Genomic DNA, 16,891 nt, shown 5'->3' on the forward strand with positions numbered 1-16,891 from the left:
TCCTTTGCCTTTTGTAATGCCAATAATTAAACATTGTATTTAGTCTGAAGTTACCATTCTTTTCACTTCTTGACTATTTGGACATGTCTTGATAATGTGCTCTTGCAGCCCAGAAAGCCAAACTTGTCCTGGGCTGCGTTAAAAGCAGCGTGGCCACCAGGGTGAGGGAGGGGATTCTGCCCCTCTGCTCTGCCCTGGTGAGAGAGACCCCACCTGGAACACTGCATCCAGAAAGGACATGGACCTGTTGGAGCAGAGCAGGAAACCCATGATTAAAGGAATGGAGCAGCTCTCTCTTTTCTGATGAAAAGTGGAGAGAATTGGTATTGTTCAGCCTGAAGAAGAGAAGGCTTTGGAGTGACCTTATTGTAGCCTTCCAGTACCTAAAGGGAGTCTACAAGATAGGACAAGGGGGAATGATTTTAAACTGAGAGTAGTTTTAAGTTAGATAAATGGAAGAAATCCTTTACTGTGAGGTGGTGAGACACCGTAACAGCTTGCCCAGAGAAGGTGTAGATGCCTTATTCCTGGATTTGTTCCAGGTTGGATGAGGCTTTGAGAAACATGGTCCAGTGAAGGGTGTCCCTGCCCATGGCAGCACGGTTGAAGCTGGATGATCTGTAAGGTCTCTTTCAAACAAAACCATTCTATGATTGTATGTTTCATTTTCTTGAGATGGAATTTTAATTTTGGGCTTCAGCCAAGGAAGGTTTACAGGACACAGAGCTGGGGGAGCAGGATACATTGTTCCTTCAAGGTGCCTAATGTAAATTAAAAATAAAATTACAGGGCATAGTAAAAGGAGACTCTGCAGCTTTCATATGCTAACAGTTTGAAGTAAGAATTGTGTGGAGCCTTGCCCCATCAAAACAAATTTGAGACTCATGCTAGCTAAGTTTCTGCTATCTCTTACCTTGCATCAGGTAAGGATGCACCTTTTTTTCTCTGACAAAGGCAAATCTGGAGTCCAGCCAAACATAGCTTTTGGTAAATGATGATTTATTTCTAATCTCATCCACACAGTATCAGTGGCTTGCTCTAGGGAAATTCTGGATGTGGGATGAGAGGGAAAGAGGAAGCAGATAAACATCTAATTTCTCTGTGAATGTCTTTATTTCTCTGGAAAAGCAGGGATCACTGCCGGAAAGAGACAACCTTTGTATGCAACCTCTCGTATGCAGGCAAGACAGGCTGTCATTTTCATGCCGGTTGCCTTTCTTTGAAGAAAGCCTGGCAGAAAGCAGGAACTTTATAAATGTGATCTCCAGTGACATGTGGCAAGGTGCCTTGAGCTGTGTCAGTGGGAAGCACTCTAAATGAAAGACTTCAAGTAGAGAGATAGGACCTCACCCTGAACCAATGGATTTTCTCTCCCACAGCCTTGAGAGCAGAAGTTTGCTCCTGGAGAATGCTGGCAGACAAGATCCAAGCTGGCTGTGATGGAGCTTAAGACAGGAATGAACAATGGGGCTGTCCTGGGGGCATTGACTGTGCTTGGAGAAAATTCTCAAAGCACAACAGGACTTGGAGTTATGAATTTTATGTATTTGAGGTTAACTGGGGTTAGTCTTTCTGTTTGTAAGTTTAATCCAACTTGCTCTTTCACCACTGATTTCCTGGGATCAGTGGGTGCTGTGTTTTTAAAGCTGAAACTACAGACTGTGTTGTGAGATGGGAAGAGGTCTGCAGTTTGATTTCTGCTCTCTCTGTGAAGCCTTCTTGCTTTAAAACATTCTTGTGGGTTATACCATCTGCAGGGCTTTTGAGTCAGTGCAGTGGGACACCTTCCCCTTTCATCTCTTTCTGACTGTTTTTTCTATGTCTTTATTCTTCATTTCTTCCTGACATCTTCATCACCCCAAGGAGTCAGCTCCCACCTTTGCTTGTGGCACTGGAATGAGCTGGAAGGTGGCTCCCAGTCCTGCCTGGCAGGCAGAGGCTGGCTCCAGAGAGGTGACTCCCAGCTTGTTCTGAACACAGGCAAGCACTAAGCTGTGCTGATTTCCTCAACCCCAGGCACCAGCCATGCTTGGGAACTAGCTCACAGCTCTGCTGCTCGCAGAGACAGACAGGAGCTCGTGGTTTGGACTCCTGGTCTTTGTTCCACAAAGCGTGACGGGAGCAGACCAGCTCCTGGCCCAGCCTGTGGCTAGGGAGTGACTCTGGGAACCATCTCTCCATGCTCACAGGAGACAAGAACTGGCTCTTGGCTCGAGCTGCTGAAAGAGTCATACAACAATTAGAAAGGCATAAAGCAGCTGGGAACCTCTGGCCTTGAGCTTGTCTTCAGAGGATATGCCTGCCCTGTTTTTTTGGCTGAGACAAAACTCTCACATTGAGGTGGGCTCTGTCCTTTGAGATCCTTGCTCAGATCTCATTGCTGTTTTCATCACTTACAGTATGTGCTATCTAGTTGCAGAAATGTATGGTTCTTACTACTGATTGTGTATGAAATAGTTGCTTCTTCATGGAAACTGCTGTGTATTACCAGTCTGCCAAGTGCGTAGTAAACTGTTGACCAGTTGTGTCTACGAAATATGAAGCTTGTATTTAAGTGTGATCCTAATTGTCACACTGCCCCCCTCCTTGTAGAATAGATTTAGGTTTAAAATCTGCATAGAGCTGGTGATAAGTTTTTATTCCTGCCTGCCATGTCTCCCCCCATCCCCGACCTGCTTGTTGGTGCTCCATAAGTAACTCTAGAAAAGTGGATCTTGGAATAATTTTATTTTTGTAGTTGATCTATTTGAATGGGGAGAACTCTGGGAAAAATTCAAAAGCATGAATTATAGTGATACAAAACTTTCATTGTTAGCAACCTGAAAAGATAATGCTGAAAATCAGTTAGCTTTAGTCGTCTTTTTATAAATCATCTTTTAATCTTCCCTTCTTTGAATTTGAAACTTGAAATATCTGAATTTCTTTTAATTAAATACCGTGCATATAAAAATTCACAAATAAAAATATTTTTCAGAAACTATTTGTGAAGGTGATGATTTGGGGAAACAAAAAACATTAGGTTTGCTTTGCAATATGTTACTAATTTATATGACCAGTATTGCTTTCCTGTTACAAAATATCATACTTGTTTATATGTTCATCTCTATTGTTTTTTTTTTATTACTAAATGAACATTTTTCTTTTCTTCTCAGAGGATGCTAAACAAGTTTTTGGCCAGACCACGATTCATCAGCACATTCCATTTAACTGGAATTCAGAGTTCGTACAGCTGCATTTTGGAAAGGATAGAAAAAGACACCTCACGTATCCGGAGTTCACTCAATTTTTACTGGTAGGTCTGATACAGGATGGTTTGACAAGAGTAATAAGAAGGATGCAAGAATCAAAGTATTTGCAAACTTGCCAAATACCATACTGGTAGCAAAGTTGAGATACATACCAAGTGTAGGCTTTTACACTCAGAGTGCTGAACTTGTGTAGTATGTTGATAAATAAGATATGCTATTGGTAAAACTGCTGATTCAGGCTAGCTGGGTTTTTTTTCCTTTGTTTTTGCACCTGAAGGTGATTTTTATGCAGAAGGTGATTTTTTTTCTACACTGTTGTGTAGACATCGACATGAAATTAAAAACCTAAACTAGAATGTCTGAAAATCTCCTGTGTTTTTAAATCTACAAGTCAAAGAATGTTAAATGACAGTGTTGGACATTTTGCCAGACTCGTATTGAAGTACTTCTGACTATAAACAGCATGTTTACCAAACATATATTTAATTCAGACCTAATATCCAGTATTATTTATTACAAGCCATTTCCACACAGATCCTCTTATGATCTCTTTTGAATTAAGCTTATCTTAGAGAGGGAACATTTGCCTGTAGCATATAAAGAATAAAATACTACTTTTTGCAAGGAATTCTTGGCTATTCATACTTTTGGGTACTTTGTTATAGGAGGTAAAATATTATGCTAATAAAAGATAAACCGAATATCTCTGTTTCATCAGTACTGTTAAAAATAGTCTTCATTAGGAAAAGAGGTGAAACACGAGAGTTTCTTATTTGTATTCCTCCTGATTACTTAATGCCTGTATTAGTATTTACACTAGAGACTTTTAAAATGGGAACCTGCTTCAAGACTGCAAGGTTTCTTTTTTTCTTGTTTACACAAGTATGTTAGTTCACAGTAGGAGGTGGTATCATTTTGATGAGGAATAATTAAGATAATGCTATTGAGACAAATGTTTCAAATTGACTTTGTAGAACAGAGCCTAATTAACTTTATATGAAGAGGACGTCAGGTATCACATGATTAAATCGTATTCCCTTAGGCTTTGTATTGACTATTGTAACTCCTAAGTAGCTGACATAAACCAGTTTTGTGACAGAAATAGGAATCAGTACCTCTTTTGAATGAAAAAGCAAATGTGCTGCTTGATTAGGAAAAAATGCCTCTGGCAATGTGTTCTGGTATCTCCTTCCAACTACAGAATAAGCCTCGGAAATGTATCCTGATTTTGATGGTTTAAAGTCACAGTTTTAACCAAGTACCAGTCCTGTTTGCCTCATCTGTCTATTTGCTTAGCAACCTGAGGAAAACCTGTAGAAAAACTCAAAATAAAAATATGACACTTTTTCACCATTAAAAAAAAAAGTGAGTGTGTAAGGGTTGTTGAGAGAGGTTGAAGTCATGGATCTAAAAGAGCTTGTAATGTTAAGACTGGGTATTTGGAATATTTGAGTCCTTTCTTTGGTTTATTTTGTGTTTTTAATTTGAATTAGGGAAGGCAAGCACTGAGGCAGGAGTTTTCTAACTCTGGAGATTAGTCCTAACTAGTAGGCTTTCTCCTCTTGTGGAGGGATGTTCCTCTGATCTGAAAGGACTTTCTTGGATGGGATGATACTGTGGGGATAATTGGTTGTGTTGGAAGATGTCAGTGGTCCCAGTGGAGCAGCCAGCCCTTTCGGTCATGATCCATATAGGTCGGAAACATGGGAGGAAGAGCATAAAGCAGGAGAATAAGGATGACAGTTCTGGGTGTCTCCGGAGAGGTGAGATGCACTCAGGAAAAGTTCCAATGCTGCTAATGAAGATGCTCTCAGCATTGGTGCAGGCAGCAAGGATTTTCAAATAAATTAATTGTCCTAAGACTGCTGAAGCTGCCTGTTATCAGTACAATCTATTAGGATGCTCAGTCAGTCACAGTGATCGGGTACATCTGTTTACCCACTTTCTAGAACTGTAAATCCTTGAATCACATAAGTTTCCCTGCTGATTCTTGCCTTGCAGCATTGTATTACAGATGCTGAAGTTTGGGCACAGAAATGGCTCTCGACACAAAGTGGAGAGTTACTGTTCACAGGCATGGAAATCTTCCTTTAAGCTCTGTAACCTTTGGTACTCAGCCTTTCCTTCTGACATTCTGCCTGTGCATGAGTCAATTTTTTTGGTCTGATGTCTAGACCTTGGACCTTAGACAGCAGGAGACCACAGTGGATACCAAATTACCTTTCTGCATTCCTGATGTGTGAATGCACTTTACATTGCACTTAACATGGACCAGATGGTTCTGTAAGGCGCTTCAGGTACTGCTTTGTAAGTACAATGCAATTTGCAACTTCTAATGGAATAATCTAGCTATATTCAAATTCCTTTACATTTAGTCCTATTATGTCACATAAACCTGTTCCATGATCATTATCTGTTGCAGCATTTGGACTAATTATCACTTCTGACAAAGCTTAAGGTAGTTGGAAAATAACATGAGTATATTTTATCCATGCACAAGATGGATCTCTTGTGGCTTTAAATATTAAGTGTTTATATAGGATTCTGAATATTTATATCCTGCCAGCACTTTTTCTGTCTGCAGTAACAGAGATGCTTGAAAGTATAGCCTCCAAACTCCTTGGCTCTTAACAAGCTATTTGCATCACGCTAGAGCTCAAGGTGTGTTGTTTTACCCTGCTCATTTGCTAGCTTAAAATTAGGTCATCTATCTATGCTGTATATCCATCATCTTTATCTATTTGGATATGGTCATGTTACATTATCACTTAAGTGGTAAGTCTGCCTTATGAAGAGCAACATCAGTCCCTTTCTTAGCATGTAAAATCTATTCCACACAATGAATTTTAACATATGTGGACCTGATAAAACCATTTCTGCATTGTCTGGGAATTTATTTATGCCCCGAAAATTAGTAGATGAAGTAGTGCTCTCCATAATTGAACCTTGGGATCTACTTCAGTGGCAAAGATGATGTTGTATCTGATGACTTGTAGATCCATTGGGATGGAATGCAAACAAAAATTTCTATCTAAGTGGAAGGTAAAGAAGCTTTTAATGAGTTGTAAGTGAAAGCTGGGGTAAAATCTCTAGATAGAAAATAATTTCATTAGAATTCTGGTGCCAGCATGCCTGCCATGATGTACAAATTAATTTTTCACAAAGTCTTATTCTACCTGGGGGAATTCTGGGCTTCCAGCATCAAGGAAGATGCTTGTTTTCTATGTTATCTAAGTTTACAGAAGGTCTGGTTGGAGAAGGTTCTTTAGGATGTGTAATTTGTATTGCAAAGTAATGAGGACTGTATTTCTTTAAACCTTAATCTGTCTAGGTAAAATAATGTGGGGCTGAAATAAAATTTATAAATATAAATAAAATAATAAAATTATTGCAAGTCAGATAACATCTCTGAAGACTACAGCTTTGTTTTATTGTTTTTCAGTTTATTTTTAAGGTATCTTTTATAGTAGCTGCATACCCACAACATATGTTACAAACATCTCATAAAGAATTTCCTGATAAATTGCCAGTAGCTACTGAACTCGTTCTGAAACATAGTGATGCTGTGAGTTGTCTCAGCTTTCAGGCATGGAGGCTTAGGAATGGATAGCCTTTCTTTTGAGATAAACACTTTAAGGAGTTTATTGCACTGATATGCACTATGCAGTGATTAGAAAAGTGCCATGTGTCTGGTTTGTTTGTGACAGGCTTTATAGGTCTGTCTGGAATTCTGAGATTGTTTGTTGCCATGTGATTGTCTGCATGTTCTTGTGTGCCATACTGCTGCCATCCATGGTCATGGTTTGGGAATGTCATGTGGCTGAGGATTCTTGTGCTTCTTTCTTCTTGGTAACTGGAAAATGCATAGCACTGCTCAAAATAACCTTAGCCTAAAAAGTCTCTACCTTTCTGAGGTCAGTCTTCTTTATCTGTGTGCAGTGTGCATAAACCATTTTGTAGTGGAACTTAGTTTCTGAACTAAGGAGGAGGTGTGAATAGGGAGTTTCAGAAGACATCATCCCATTCACAGTTTTGTCTTGCTGTCTGTCTACAGCCAAATGGCTCTTTTCTGGCTGACAAGAAGATGGGTAAATGGCAGCACCAAGATGGTGACAATGTGTTTAACCAAGTGGGATAACTCTCTCCAGTGGGTTCCAGTTTACCAAGAAAACTGGAAAGAATCATGTTAGCAAGGAAGGATGGGGTGTTTTGGCTTGTTCTCAACTGCAGTGCTGGCAGCCTTTTTGCAGTTAGCTGAGTGATGACAAGAAACATGCACCTGATGGACCTCTTTGGAGCACGAGCCCTGCTTTGTTCTGTGGCTAAGACATCACTGTCAGCCAAGGTCACACCAGTGTTATAATACCTCCAGACTCACTGGTGGGTCTGCACAGCCAGGAACAGATTGGACTTCTGCAAGTGGTGTCCAGGCTTTTTTACTGCATTTCAGTGCTGGATTCCGCCAACGAAACACTGCCAGCAGTTTCAGTAGTTAAAACATTGAATGAGGGAAGGAGAAGAAAGCAATATTCACTGTTTCTCACATAATACTTCTGCTAAATACAGTTTATGTTTTCTTTGGTGGTGCTTCCATTTAATGGCAAACATTTTTGTTCATTTGTTCATACAATTCTACCTGCTAGGTTATGAGTATTTAGGATACAAGCTTTATTGTACTTAACTCCTCTGCAGAGCTCTCTGCCTCCCAAGTAGTTGCCTGCCTCAAGCTGACAAAGTCTTTCTGTGTTTTTGTGCTCATCTCACCATAAACCTTCCAAAATTGCTTCCTTCCAAATTTCTGTTGAAATTATAGTCTCAGTTGGAGTGAAGTAAGAACTTGCATGGCTGCATTCAGCCAGAGTGAGTATTATCGCTGAATTGTAACACTTCAACATAGGAGTCTGTAATGTAAAGAAACTGTGGCTGAACTGAAATTGTACCACTTCAAATTATAACCCCCAAGAGTGTTTCCCATCAAAAGAAGAAATTTCAGATTAATTCTGGAGTGAAACATTGATCAGTCTTTCCTCCCCACCCCTTTCCTCCCTTGCCTAATATATTTGGTTTTCATCATACAGGGTACCGTGCTATAATTAGAAATTAGGACCAAAATTGGCAAAGTCAGAAGGCTGAAATAAAAAGATGAGCATGGTTTGAGTGGCAGTGTGAACTGAGTGAATAGGAGGGAGGGATGACATCTGCAGGCCTCTGGCACATCTGATCCTGCTCCATCTGAATTTGCCTTTCGCCCTTCACTCTTCTTGAATGCTGCAGTGAGACAAATATCAATTTACAGAAGATCATATTTACTGTGAATACTTCATGATGGTGATTCTTGACTAGCTCAAGTCTTGGATTAGTATGTATTTTAAGGCACATATTTGCAAATATAATGGGAATGGATAGTGTCATGGTCCACTGCAAGACTTGCTTAGTATTGTGGACATAGTTTTGCTCCGATTCCATCTTCTGAATAACTGAATATGAAATATGTGTTCAGAATAAGCACTGTTTTTCCAGTGAAGAAGTTTTTGTAATCCTTGAAACTTAACGGGAATACATGGAAATGATTTGTGTTCCTCCATTCAGCTAAAAAATACAGGTTGGGCAATCTAACTACATCAGCTAAAAACTATATCATCTTTTTTTTACAAACCTGTAGAACTGAACATAGTACCTATTCATAGGTACTATTCAGTTACTATCTGTGCAGGATTGTTCCTTTTAAATGACAAAAAACATGTAGTCTAACAGAAATTTAAGAAGAAAGGGTCACAGTAGGAAAAGATACAACTTTTAGAGATTCTATACTTTTTTACTCCTCTTTTCTCTCAGTAGTACATTTGAATCACAAAATGAGATTATCAGGTGGTTGTATCAGACAATGTTTATGCCTGTTACTATTACTGGAATACTGAGAACTGATCTTTATTCAGTCATGATACAAGGAGTTCTAAATTAAACTACTGGTGTCTTTTGTAGACAACTTCATGTTTTAAATGAGGATGCTCTTTGAGGAAGTCCTTTCCAGATTAGTAGGTGTTTACATTGAAATCTCTGATGGTTTCATTGTCCTTGTTCAGGAAGTAGTGAGTGCTTTTACAGAAAGTATTTTGACCTGCTGTGACACATGCAATAAACTGGATAATGCACATCATGGAAAACTTTATTGTTAATGAGTGGGAGATTATTTGCACTGGTGTGTTGGTATGTGTTCTCCATTTCTCAGCTAAATGAATGGCATGACATAATGTCCGGACAGCAAAGAAATCATGATGTTGTCTTAGGTGCTGAGGTCAGTGATAGAGACTATAGAAAAGGCTGAAAATTACATAAAATATACATACAACAGCCAATTAAAATTAGATTACATGTAGTAGTGTTTCTTTAGGTATGGGAGTCTTGTAGGATTGCAATACTTACATTAAATGATCTGCTAAGGTCATTATTTTGAACCTAACTGCTTTTTTTCCCCATTCGTTTTCAGGAGATACAATTAGAACATGCAAAACAAGCCTTTGTACAGAGAGACAATGCTCAGTCTGGAAGAGTCACAGCTATGGACTTCAGGGACATTATGGTCACTATCCGGCCACACATGCTGACACCGTTTGTAGAGGAATGCCTAGTAGCTGTGAGTAGTTCTGGTATCCCAGCTGGCAGAGCTGGGATACAGATGTGAGATTCCTTTTCTTATCTACCTTGACCACTACGTGGTGCGTAATCCTGCTTGAGGATGCGTGTTTTGAAGTCTAGCTGTTATTATTTACACATACGAAAATAAACCCTGACTGCTGAATATATATCCTCAGTGTTCTTGGTTTCCAGAGACAAAAGACAAAGAATGTAGATGGATCTTAGTAATGGCCTACAAATGTAGAGCTTGCCTTTTTTCCAGCCATTCACAGTAGACTGTGTCAAATACTTTTGAATGCCATTGCATCCCACTTAGGACATCATGCTCAAAGAACTTGCTTTGTAATGTAAATTCTAAGCTCCTGAGTGGGATTTCCAAGTACTTGGGACAATATATGAACTGGAACATCAACCAAGGACATTTACTGGATCTTGACTGTTAGTTGTTACACTTGACTGTGTGTTTTGTCTCAGTGTGGAGTGCATAAGCTGAACTAAATACTGCAGTTCTGCAATTCTGCAATTCCACTGAAGAAAGAAAAGAGGTACATTTGGTTTTGACCACAGTTTATAATTTTGGGAACTCATAGCAGCACATTCCAAATAACCCAAAGCTTGGCCATATTCAGGTTTGGAGATCTGCTTAAAGGTCTGTTCTGCTTTGACTTGCAAGGAAGAGTTTCAGAGGGATGTGTGAAGTGGTCAGGAGTGCAAATTCTGACCAGAATATTAGAAGATGCATGCAGCAAAAAGCATAGCCAGAAGATTTAGGCACTGACAATGAGATTTGATGCTTTCTTCCATGTGTCCCTCACAATCTTGTTACCAGCCTTCTTGGGTCATATGCTCTTTCATAAAACATCAGGTATGATTTTTGATTATCCTTCAAGGTTAGTTAAATTTTGGCAAGCTTGTGCCTTTTTCTTTTTTTTTTTTTTTCAGAAATTTGCTTGATCATTGATCTTATAAATTAAATAGTGAATTGATCCAATAATTTTTCTGTGTCCAGACCCAACACCACTTTAAAACGAAAGTTTAGGCTCAATTCTCATTTGAAAATGAGTAACTGTTCAAACCTTATTGTTCCCATTATGTTTGACTGCCTGATATAAGCCTGAGAGCTTACTGCTGGTTTTCCATGACTTGAAATGCCTGTGAATTTAAAGGTTTCAGTTGACCTTTTTCAGAATATGTTTTGGTTTTGTTGAAATCTTCTATATAGTAATATGCTTTACATGTAGAAGTAGATTTCCTCATTACTAGAAATAAACCAACTTATGAAACATTTCCAACTGAAGCGGTACTGAAACTTGAACTTTGTAAATTACTACTGGTTATGTTGTTATAATCCTGCATATGTATTTGTTTAGGTTTGTAGGGTGGGGAGAGTTTTATATTCTGGTTATGATTAGTTTCAGTAACATAAGAATCCTTCATAGTTTAAAGTTCTTTATTTTGCAGGTTTTTTAAAAAAGCAAGCCTGTCCTGCTGTCACTCTTGTAAAAGAACGTTGTTTGAAAACTTTTATTTCAAGGATTTTTTAGTCTTGTAACGATCTCCTTTCTCTTTTCCTGTTTTACTGTCTGTACTGTAGGCTGCTGGAGGTACCACTTCCCATCAGGTCAGCTTTTCCTATTTTAATGGATTTAATTCTCTCCTTAACAACATGGAGCTCATTAGAAAGATCTACAGTACTCTGGCTGGAAATAGAAAAGATGTGGAAGTCACTAAGGGTTGGTAGAAATATTTGCAGTCTGGAAGTTTCCTTGGGTATTTAAATGGGGGGAGAGACCTCATGTGTATGCTTTTAAATCAGTTGATGGGGGGAAGCCTGCCTTGTTACCATTCCTTGGTTTGCCACTCAGTATTGTACAGTCCTGTTGGAGTCCACCCTCCAGCTTTTTCATTTTGTTTCAATCAGAAAAAGGTCCTAGTAAACTGGTGGTGGGGGCAGGGTGAGGAAAGTATGTAAAGATATTTAAAAGTTAAAAAACTTCCTAGGACTCCTGCCAAATTGGCAGCCTATTAAAGTGACCTTCAAGGGTAGTTGAAGAATTCCATAAACTTGTATTGGCGGCACAGAAAGCTGATCTACAAGCTTGGAACAAGATGTTATCTGCTATATCTAACCACTTTTATAGAGAATTCCGTGTGCAACACCAGAGTTTCATTAATGTGGCCTCCTGGGACTATGCATGAAAAGTTCCACATCTCTTGACTCCTGTTTTGGAGGTTTTTCTTTGTTTGCTTTTTATTTTATATTTTTCCCTCTGACCTGCAGCTGATTGATACCGTATGTCAAATATCCTAAATCCTGCTGGTAGCACTAAGCTTTAAGACTAGAGAGTTGTACTTACTTGCATGAAGGACAGACCGTTTAAAGCACACATTTATGTACTGACAGGAACACTTCTGTGTTGGATAAGTTACTCCCCTTTCACCCTCCCCAACCAGCATCTTCTACTTTATACTAAAATACAGTGCAGCTTTGGGGTGCTCTGGATTGTTTCTTCTGGTCTGATTTCATTTAATTTTCTGTATTTTTATTCTGTTGCAGAGGAGTTTGTTCTGGCAGCCCAGAAATTTGGTCAGGTTACACCCATGGAAGTTGACATCTTGTTTCAGTTAGCAGATCTTTATGAGCCACGGGGGTAAGTAGAGAATTATCTATCTTCCTCTCTTCCCTATCCTCTTTTCTTCTTGAAAGGAGTGGGAGGTGGTATTGGGGAACAGGAGAGTGGGGTGTAGTGGCCACATGCAGGTAACTTTTAGTGATCTGAAAACCAACCTCTAAGCAAACACTAATGTGAATTAATTTCCTCAGACGCATGACGTTAGCTGATATTGAAAGAATCGCTCCTCTGGAGGAAGGGACATTGCCCTACAACCTGGCTGAGGCTCAGAGGCAGGTAAGAACAGAAGCCAGCATGATGCTGTTACTTGTTTCCAGTGCCAGGCAGATAGACAGCAAACCTCTTCCTGTTGTCATCTTAAGTTGCTTTTCTTTTGTGGTCTGTAATAACTGTGAGAAAAAACATCTTGTTAGAATTTATTTTTTAACCTGTATCATGTTCTCTCCATCTCTTCTTTGTGCCCCTTTCTCTCAGGCTCCATTTTGACAGGTCAATGTAATTTACTTTGGAAAGATAAAATGTATAGGAGTGTCATCCAGCCATTCAGTAAATATTAGATGCATGCCTAGTAAAGGTGTTTATGTTTTGTGATTCCATTGCTCTGTGTTCTTTTTAATGAGGAAAAGAGACTTTCTACTTCAAATATGGTTGGTAAAATTCAGCATATAGCCTATGAAATGGAAGCCCTTGTTCTGAACACATCTGCATATTTCTGGCTTCTCAGTGTTCTCTGCTTTGCTTTATGCTCTGCTGAATATCAAAATAGGAGAGCTTATGTATAGACTAACATCACAGTTTCAGAAAAAGTATTAATATTCTTTGCATGTCCAAAACCTAAAGGATTATTTACTTTCAATGGTAAAACCACAAATGGACTTTTTTTTTTGGTTTTGAGGGAAAAAGGAAATAGGAGTGTTCTGTAAATGTCAAACTTGTTGATCTTTTAGTTTTTGTATTATCTTATCATATTTTATATTTTCATTGACACAAGTTTCTATACAGACAGATGTGAAACTAACCCTTCTGTTTCTTTCTGTCTCTATTTTAAGGCAGTCTTAACTTTGTGTCTTGTGAGACTAAGGGTTTTTTGTTGGTTTTCTTTTTTCCTGCTCTGGGTCTGTGCAGAGACGCCAGTTTGACCACAATGAGTTGATCCAGGCTACATTTTTAGGACTACCAGGCCTTAAGCCAGGCCTCTGTGTGTGTGTGTGTGTACACATGCGTCTCTTTTGCTTCTCTTTTTTCTTCTCCTCCCTCCCCTGCATGTGAACACCCCCACCCCCACTCCAAGACAGTATCTGGGGTGGTGGTTTTCTGTTTGTTTGAGCAGTGACTAAATGGTGATGATGCTGGGATGAATTCAAATGAGTTGGCTCCCGAAAGCTCACCATCTATTCCTAGAAGACTCCTAAAGGAGTTAAATGCATTTACATTGGGCTGAGTACCAAGTAACATGAGTTATAATAGGTGGCAGTAAAACGTAGGCAAAAATGTGTGATGAAAGTAGCAGCTTCTTCACTCTTTGCTGTGGGGCCACTGTCTATACTACTACAATTTACATTGTTCTAAGAGGCGAGGACATATGAACTTGCTTAAATCTTACCATTGTATGAATCCTACCTTTTCATTTTTTTCCACCCAAATCCTTTTTAATGTCAGCTACTTGATGCTGAGACTGAAAAGATTTTTGGCTACATTCGGCTTCAGTTTATTTCTGGTCAACTCCATCTATATTAGAATCAACTAAAATGTAAACACAAGGAAATGCATCCATATTTTTATTTTGTTGCTTTACTTGTATTTATTTACTTGTATGTATTTACTTGTATTTACTAGTATTATAAAAAGAACATATTGCAAAAAGTGCTAGTAAGTATGAAAGACTTAATGCCCCTGCAGAACTTTTGTTTTTTTATTATTTTCTTTCATTAGATAGCAATTTTAAATCTGGAACACTTCTGAAATTTATTTTTCATTGGTTTGAATCTAGCACTCACAGACTGTGAACAAAATGAAATTATGGGGGTACTGTATGGAACCTTACTTTCCTTTAGCTAATGTGTGTGAATGCTTGAATGCTTGTTTTGGTAGCCTGGGAAGTAATATGTGTACCTGGTTTTGGTGACAGTAGAAAGACATTCCAAGCTGGAGTTACTTTTAGCTGTAGAAAATAATGACTTAAGAGGCAATATGTAAGCCCTCATTGGACCACATTTAGACCATTGATTTTAGAGTTGTATAATTTTGTTGTAGTATCAATCTGTTTTCTTAGCTATTCCAGTCTGAAGATATAGATTGAAGAAGTTGCCTTATATGACGCTTAGAAATCAGTGGAAAATAAATAATAATTGAGAACAAAATCTCCAGTGTAATGTGGAATTTTGTCCATATACTTATATCTGTCTGATCATGAAATGTTCTCTTGGGAAATGAAACGTTTTGATTATTTTTCTTGTCTTTCCTTTTGTTTTAAATCCTGCCTTGACAGAAAGCTTCAGGCGATGTGTCTCGACCTGTTCTCATCCAGATTGCAGAATCAGCGTACAGGTTTGCCCTTGGTTCAGTTGCTGGAGGTTAGTCATGGCTGAGCAAAAGATTATTCATCTTCACTGTTTGGATGTTTTCTTCTTTCCTTTTGCCCTTCTTCTCCTTCTGCCTCACATTTAAGTGTGGAAGGCTTCTCAGACTTTCCCTTGGAGCTGTGTCTAAGGGATGGGATGACTGTAAGATTGGAGGGGAAAGGATCATCTGGTCTTCAAGACTTCTGGAATTTATGAGCTGTTGAAGTTTCCAGATGGTGTAGCTATCTGATTTGTCCCCAAACAAATTTCAAAAAAATGAAATTAATAATGAGCTAGGACTGGAAAGTGCATTTGGTTAAAACCAAATTAACCACATTAACCTGTGAGAGGTAGTTTAATGTATCCAGAATATATCAAGAAGAAAAAAGATATAACTGATATATTAGATGTAAATGTGAAAGGTAACAGTTACATACTAACACTGCAAATGCAAAATCATGTTTTCTTATATCTTGAATTTTATTTGCAGCTGTTGGAGCCACTGCAGTCTACCCAATTGATTTAGTGAAAACTCGCATGCAAAACCAGCGTTCTACAGGCTCTTTTGTGGGAGAACTTATGTATAAAAACAGCTTTGATTGCTTCAAGAAAGTGCTACGTTATGAAGGTTTCTTTGGCCTTTATCGAGGTAAGTCTATAAGGTGTTATATACTAATGATAAGATACTATTAAGAGTTTTATGTGACTGGATTTTTAAGTCTTTTTAGTTCAGATTTCAGTTTTGCTTCTTCTCTGTGTTACAGGAGAAGGATTTGCAAATTCCGTGATAATTAAAATTTCACTGTAATGAGAACATTTCTGTAGGACCTCTCTGTTCTTCCCCTCCTCATCTGCCATAGGGGAACATTAGCAATTTCCTACAGCAAAAGTACATTGTTAGTAAAGTTCTCATTTCCTTAGCAGCGCTTAGTGCCAAGAGTGTTTTGTCCTGTTTGTTACGAAGTTACATCATCTGTGGGTTTTTGTTCTTTGGAGTACTTTCTGTTGTGTTTATTTTGAGGCAGAAAGGTCTCTGTGAACCAGTTGCATTTGCTTCAGTAATCATTGGAAATAGTCATCTTTATCAAGTTTTATGTGTACCTTTTCTTAGGTTATCACTGGGGAGTCAGCCAGAGTGATTCACTGGGTTGCAGCCCATTTAGCTTTATATATGTAACCAATACACCCAAGTTATGAAGTTACCCATTCCAAGCTACCTTTGTAGTCAATGGAAAGAACTCCAAAATCTACTGACCCTGTTCAGGATGTAAATCATCCTCACTTCGGATATCTTAGATAAGTGCCTGAAGTTAAATGGTGGGGTTTTTTGTTCTATCCTTGTCCCAGTTGTGGCATCAGTGGTGTCAGTTCAGGTAACTCAGGAATTGTAAAGAATCAGGAACCTCGTATGAGATTCCAGTTCTTCTCTGTCACTGAGTTAAAGTAAATTATATTTCTAGTGTCACAATTATTGAGATCTTTTATCCCCCTCTGACATATTCATAGGGGAGAATTTGAAACTTGCATTACCGACTTCATTTTTAGCCAGCTTGCTTAGAAATTTCTTTTCACTTGTAAAAATAAGAATATTGTAATGAAAGAAATTAATTGTTAAAAGCAGTTGAGCAAGGAATGAAGAACAGAGGATTTTGGCAACATGTTGTTATGAATTGGCAAAGCTATGTGCACCTTAAAAAAAAAGTAACCGTTCATAAAACAGTGTGGGAAACAACATTAAAGCTAGGTGGTATGATAGGTGTGCACACTGTAACACATGACCTGAGTTACTGGAGGCTGGCTAAGTAGCTCTTCT

At 38.6% G+C, this 16,891-nt stretch overlaps 1 protein-coding gene across 2 annotated transcripts in view; it reads left to right on the forward strand.

The window, feature by feature from the left end:
• The window catches only part of SLC25A13 (solute carrier family 25 member 13), a 103,004-nt gene that overhangs the window by 50,518 nt on the left and 35,595 nt on the right, over positions 1-16,891 (forward strand). For both annotated transcript variants that reach the window (XM_063411900.1, XM_063411909.1), the window contains 7 exons: positions 3,153-3,292; positions 9,736-9,882; positions 11,479-11,617; positions 12,442-12,535; positions 12,709-12,793; positions 15,006-15,090; positions 15,569-15,727. In XM_063411900.1, the coding sequence (XP_063267970.1) occupies positions 3,153-3,292; positions 9,736-9,882; positions 11,479-11,617; positions 12,442-12,535; positions 12,709-12,793; positions 15,006-15,090; positions 15,569-15,727 (849 nt within the window). The remainder of the gene's footprint in view (positions 1-3,152; positions 3,293-9,735; positions 9,883-11,478; positions 11,618-12,441; positions 12,536-12,708; positions 12,794-15,005; positions 15,091-15,568; positions 15,728-16,891) is intronic.

The sequence above is a fragment of the Prinia subflava genome, chromosome 1 (genome assembly GCF_021018805.1).
Source record: "Prinia subflava isolate CZ2003 ecotype Zambia chromosome 1, Cam_Psub_1.2, whole genome shotgun sequence".
NCBI classification, from domain to species: Eukaryota; Metazoa; Chordata; class Aves; order Passeriformes; family Cisticolidae; genus Prinia; species Prinia subflava.